At 42.6% G+C, this 5,896-nt stretch overlaps 1 protein-coding gene across 1 annotated transcript in view; it reads right to left on the bottom strand.

Annotated features, from left to right (window-relative positions):
• Window positions 1-249: 249 nt before the first annotated feature.
• The window catches only part of IL12B (interleukin 12B), a 7,110-nt gene continuing 1,463 nt past the window's right edge, over window positions 250-5,896 (bottom strand). Inside the window, exons 2-6 of the mRNA XM_010001958.1 lie at window positions 5,212-5,484; window positions 3,951-4,068; window positions 2,734-2,927; window positions 1,690-1,835; window positions 250-381 (exon numbers count right to left, since the gene is read on the bottom strand). Of these exons, the coding sequence (XP_010000260.1) occupies window positions 250-381; window positions 1,690-1,835; window positions 2,734-2,927; window positions 3,951-4,068; window positions 5,212-5,484 (863 nt within the window). The remainder of the gene's footprint in view (window positions 382-1,689; window positions 1,836-2,733; window positions 2,928-3,950; window positions 4,069-5,211; window positions 5,485-5,896) is intronic.

The raw sequence follows: 5,896 nt of genomic DNA, 5'->3' as shown, positions 1-5,896 counted from the left end.
CTACATCTCCTGCTTCCTCTCTGATTTAAATGTATTCTAATTGTTTTCTCAAATATTTTTTAAGAGAATAATCCCTTAGGCAGCCTGATACGTTATTTACATGTTTATAATGAAAAAATATTCAGGAGACTAAAATGGTTATGAGGAAGTGTGAAATAAATTAGTATTTAAGAACCAGAATTTCATAGACTCCTTCCTCTGCCAGGTAAGGAAGCATCCCTGCTTCTCCAGTAGAAAGCTCTTTAGGTCTTACCTGCAAAATGTAGACCACTCACTCCAGGATGAGCTGTAATAGCGATCCCTGGCTTGCACAGAGATCTTGATCTTGTCTTTTGGCCCGGCATTTGGAATCTGAAGAGACTGCTCATCAGTACTATAGAACTGTGGCACAGCTCCATCAGCAAACTTTAGAGGTAAAGCAGAAAGTACAATTGAGAGCCAGACATTGTAACAAGCACATGTAACTCAAAAAACCCACTGGTAGTCTGTTATTTCAAAGGCAACAATCTTTACCTACAGATACCAAAGTGACTTGTGAGAACTGAGACCTCAGTGTAGTCTAAAAAGCCCACTTTCCACTGAGGTTAGTGTTGTAGAGTGATTCTACCCCCAAACTGAAACACTCATTAAAACAAAGGGTTTATTTGTTTTTCTGGATTTTTCACTTTTTGCTTCTTTTCTCCGAGTGGGAACCATAAAAGACAGAAGTTGCTGCTTTGCAGTTCTGTTAACGTTTCCACTGAGGACCCGTGGCTGGCACAAGAAGCCCTCGGTAGACTCGCCAAAGGGACTGTGCAAGACAGTTCTATTAAAACCAAGGAGGCAGCGCTAGGGGAATGGCCCCATCTGCTGGTGGAGGCTCGCTTGGTTTTTACACGTAGGAAAATACGCCCTCTAGCGTCTTTGCTTTAATCAGCAGATAAACTGGAGCTATCATGAGATTTGTTTACTCTTCTAATTGCTGGACCACAGAAGAGCAGCACTGCGGTTATGGACCTGCACTGAGTTGAACTGGTTTGTTTTCCAATTCTGCTATTGATTTCTTTGCCAGCCTAGGCAAATAGCCACCCTGCTGCTGTGTACCCTTGAGTGTACCCATGTTCAAAGGAAGCAAAACTATTTTGTGATTTAAAGCTAATGCAGAATAGTAACGTTCAGTTGACAATTAACTCATACTTGGAAAGTGAGTGACAAAGACTTCGGCAGTCTCCACAGAAATGCTACCAAATGAGTCACTGATTCCTTATTTGCCAATTTATCTATAAAGAAAGTCTGAGCTACCCAGGTACAAACAACACACAAGGAAATCAGTGCAACAGATGCTAGACTTCTTGATTTGGAAACTCGGATTTTCCCACAACAGAACCCACACAGCCGACTAATGAAGTAGTAAATACTTTTCTCATTCTAGCATAGCTGCGCAATACTGGGCACAGTTTTATCTCCCCAGTTACATCAGGGTTGCATCCACCCCAGAACTCCAGACTGTGTTGTTCGGATCTCATTGCCCACAGAACTGGGAAGGTCTTTTTCTGCCCAGGCAGAATCTTGCCACAGGTGGGTCTCAGCACCTTTTATTTTTTATTTATTTTTTTAAATTCTAGTCCAATTTTTTCCTGCATATTATTTATACTTGTTTATATTGTCTGTTCAAGCAAGAAAATAATGTTTCATATGTTGTATCTCTACCTGGATTTTGTGTTTCTTTGCACTTTCAACTTTGACCCTGAAAGTCAAAGGGAAGTAGGACTTTGGGGTGCTCCATGTTCCGGGATACGTCCATGTCACTTTTCCACTTGAGGCCACATAATGACATTGGGGTGGGTCAGGTTTTACTGCCAGAGAAAATACAGAAGGAATTAATTCACATTAGCAGCATAATATCAGATGTTAGTGTGCTACTGTAGATAGTTTTATAGGAATCAGCTTTGGGAGTTCACAGGACATTAAGGGAGGAGTAAATGTGATGTGCAAGACAAGAACTGCCTTGTGTGCTTCTTACAGAAAATTAACCACAATCCTAAAATCTCTCTGGGTAAGATCCTCTCTTTTGTTTTTTGTTGTTGTTTTGTTTTTGTTGTTGTTGTGGGGTCTTTGGTTTGTTTTTTGTTGTTGTGGGTTTTTTTTCCCCTGGAGGGTTGCAGAGTGATCTGTTGGACATGAAGGAATATCTTCAACCCTGCTGACCATTAGGGCTTTTAGCAAACATCCATTTCTTTAAGATGCTGCTTCATTTCCCCATGCCCTGTGGCATCATGGTCACAACAGGTCCTCTTATTTCCTCTCAGTTTCTACAAACGTGCCCTGGATGCCTGGCTGTAAGAATGGATCAGGAGGGAAGCATCCATAGCCTTAACCACAGCCTGAGAAAATCTGCAGTTCTTGGAGAAGACCTTCTGGGTTACTGGTTGTTCTCTGACTTCTCCCACATACCCCTTCCCAAACAAGTCCATCTAAGAAAGTAGGCTAAACTTCTGGGACATGTGGGGGTGAGTGGGTTGGAGGTCACAAGTTAGAGAGATGTTGCTTCTTCACTTCCTCATCCTCTTCTGGACTGCTGCTATGACTTGTTTTCCCCTGTTCCTGTAACTGGGGGCTTGATACAGATTTAGAGTAGAATAGGGCAGGGTTTGATCAAGCTATCAAGCTTGGTTTGATCAGCTATCATTGTTAGTTCCACCATCAGCAGCAAGAATAAAACTAAGAATCAACCATGACCCTTGGTCTACTCACTGATATCTCTGATGAAAAAGCTGGTAGTGTAGTTTTCATATTCCACTTCATCAATGGCCTCCAGAAACATCTCAATTGGCTGGTGCTCTTCAGCAAATGAACAGTAGTTTTCTTTCCGGCACTGGGCTGTGTATTCAGTTACTGATTTACCAGTGTGAGCTACAGGGGCGCTACAGCTTATGTCTCCTTGAGAGCTGAATAGAGAACAGAGGAAAGTAATGAAAACCCTAGTTTGTTCTAAAAATTTGTTGCCACAATAATAACATGTAGTTAGTAAGGTAAATTTTTGCTGTTGCCTGTATCTTTTAATGGCTGTTCTTTAGAAACACTTTAGTGGGAGTTCTTATATTTTCAGTGCTGTATTACATATTGATGTAAAATCAAAAAAGCCCCCGATTTAGCAGAAGGAATTAGCATTTAAACCTAAACCAACATACATAATGTCTTACTAAGTCACTGTCTCATGACTAGTTCTGGTATCATACTTTGGTCCTTAGACCCTTCCAAAAGCTTGCTGGAAGAAATACAGGAAGATCAAAATGTATTCACTGGGAAATAAATAACAAAAGCCATCTAGAAAGTACTACCTGAATCTGTTTCTATTTTTGCATTTAGCAAAATAAAGCACTTTGCAGTTGTTTCTTCTTTGACAAAATGAACTGACCTTTGCTCAAGCACTCAATGTTGTGGAGAAACTCCCCAGAGTAGTGGGAGGTAGGAATTCCCCACAGGGTTCCCATCACGTATTTCCCTTGCAGGTTTCTGCAGTGTTCCTCAACAGAGACTTGTCAGTGGGCATGTGGCTTTTGCAGTGGGTAGAGCCTCCTGCCCCCTTGATTCCACTGGATCTGCTGCAAAGGGACTCAGTGCTATGATTGTTTCTGGTTTTGGCTCAACTTCCTCTCTCTCCCCTGCATTAATTGTTTTTGCTATTGCTTAAGCTATTCTGTGCTGTACTGCAGCAGCGGTAACAGTCTGGTGGGGACTGTTTCATTTTCAGGATTGTATTAATTTCTGAGCAGCTTCCATGCCCTTAGTAGTTAAGTTAGTCCCAGTGATGGCTCAAAACATTTTGCAGATGTTCAGGCTGTGGAGGTGGGATTCCTTGCCTTCTGCATGTCCTCAATACCCTAAAGTCCAGGATCTCCTACACAGAACAATACAATGGGCTGTTCTGGCCTTACTATGAGGTTGTTAAGGAAAGTACAAGCTTTTACCCTTGCAGACTTCTGATTGTGAACTTCACGTTTGGACTCTCATTTTCTGTCATCCATGAACACATGAAAATTCCAGAGTAGTTCTTTGCCTCACATTTTAGAAATGTCCTGCTTGGCTCTAGATGGAAAAAGAAAGAAAACAGTTTATTTACTCTTTTTGCCTAAAGGGTCAAAGCAGAGAGACAACAGTAATTCGCTAGACTCCCCTCTTCTTTGGCAGGTGGTGGTTACAGAGTAAGACACAGTCTGACCCTGCTCCTTGGGCAGGCACCTGCAGTTAAGAAGCCAGATAGCCACAGTGAGTGGCTGAAGGCTGCTTTACATGGCACTACATTAACCACATCTAAGTAGCCAATGGCAGGAGGCAGAGCACACTGAAGCTGTTGCAGATAGCTGTAAGTGAGAAACTTCCAGAGACAAATCCACCCTTCCTTTCACATGGAAACATAGTGGCTATTCAGTTGACAAACCTCTTCTGTATTTGTTGCCCCTCCAGTGAGTGTGCAGCTGTGGATAATCTCACACCTTCACACGCTGGGGCACTTGGTGGGGAACGTTTCCAGGGTGAGAAGTGAATGAGGCCTCAGTTATAGGGATTTCTGCTGCCCAGCACTGCAGATTCTCAACAATCCTATAGTGTACCCTGTCTGGAGCTGACTGACAGACCAGCCTGCTGCATCTGTTATGTGTGTCCAGGAGCCAAGAAAAAAGCCTTAGAAGTTCATAATTTCCTGGCAGTACAGCAAGGGACTGCAATATGAGACATAGATGAGTGAGGTTCATGCAGAAAATGCAGAACATCACAAGCTTGGCCCAGTGAGTTGTGAGTGGAGAAGCCCTAATGACAGCACTTAAAAATCTTGATCAGTCCCTGGTTCTGTCAAATCATGTAGCCCTGGTTTTGCAGATTCCCTTCCAAGTGCTGTATCTGTGAGATGGAGGCTAAGCAAGTCAATTGCTCCCCCACCAGAAAAGCAGTGGTGTAGAATTGCTCTTTTCCTGGATCTAATCTTTCCTGCCATGACTCCATCCTATGGGTCTAGAGAGTCATAAATGAATCCCATGGAAACCGATTCCTATGCTGCTCATCAGCTGCATCACACACAACCCCACAAAGGTCCTCGTTTGCCTTTCACTGTCAGTACAGCATTTGAAGAGGACACATTTTCTCATGCATTTCTCCAGAGAGCTCCCTCTGGTCCTCACAAAGCTCTGATGCACAAAGCTGAACAGGATACACCACACCATCTTATGACCATACCTTTAAAGCTTTTCAGAATTGACCTTATCATTTGCCCATTGGAGTCGATTTTAGTTATGAGGAAAAAATTATAGGTGACAATTTCATCAGTTTTAGTTGTCAGACAGGTATAGTTGCCAGCATCTGGGAACTCCTTCACTTCAGCAATCAGAGTCTTTCCAGTTCCTTTCACTTCGGTGCCCTTTTTCCAGTAAACTTCGTAAGGTGAATCACAGGTGAGCTCCACTCTTTTACCTTGTGTCTCATCATTCCACTCTGATTCTATGACATACACTGGACATTGCAGAGAAAGACATGTTAGCAGCTACTCATACTTAACAGTGTGAAGATTTAATGGACCCCTTTTCTCAGCTTTACTCTCCACAAAAACCACAAACAGAACTCTGGCTTTCCTGTCCTAGGTGATCCTGCTCTGGCAGGAAGGTTGGACTCAATGAAGTCCCTTCCAACCCCGACCATCTTATGATTCTGTGATCACCTGGAAACCTTTACTACAAGAAGAGATTCAACTTACACTTTACAGGGTATCTAGAACCAGCTGATCAATAGCAATTATATTTTAATAGAAGAAGGGAATTTTTTTCCATGCTCCCACAGAATCTTGCAGTGGTTCATAACCATGGGAAGTGGGCAGGTACCTTTGTTTTAAAAGCAAGGATTCCAGGTCTGAGCCCAGCTATTCCTG

This window comes from Chaetura pelagica, unplaced genomic scaffold (assembly GCF_000747805.2).
Source record: "Chaetura pelagica isolate M959 unplaced genomic scaffold, ChaPel_1.0 scaffold356, whole genome shotgun sequence".
NCBI lineage: Eukaryota > Metazoa > Chordata > Aves > Apodiformes > Apodidae > Chaetura > Chaetura pelagica.
Note: the sequence above shows the minus strand (reverse complement) of the source record. Positions and strands in the feature narration are given on the sequence as shown.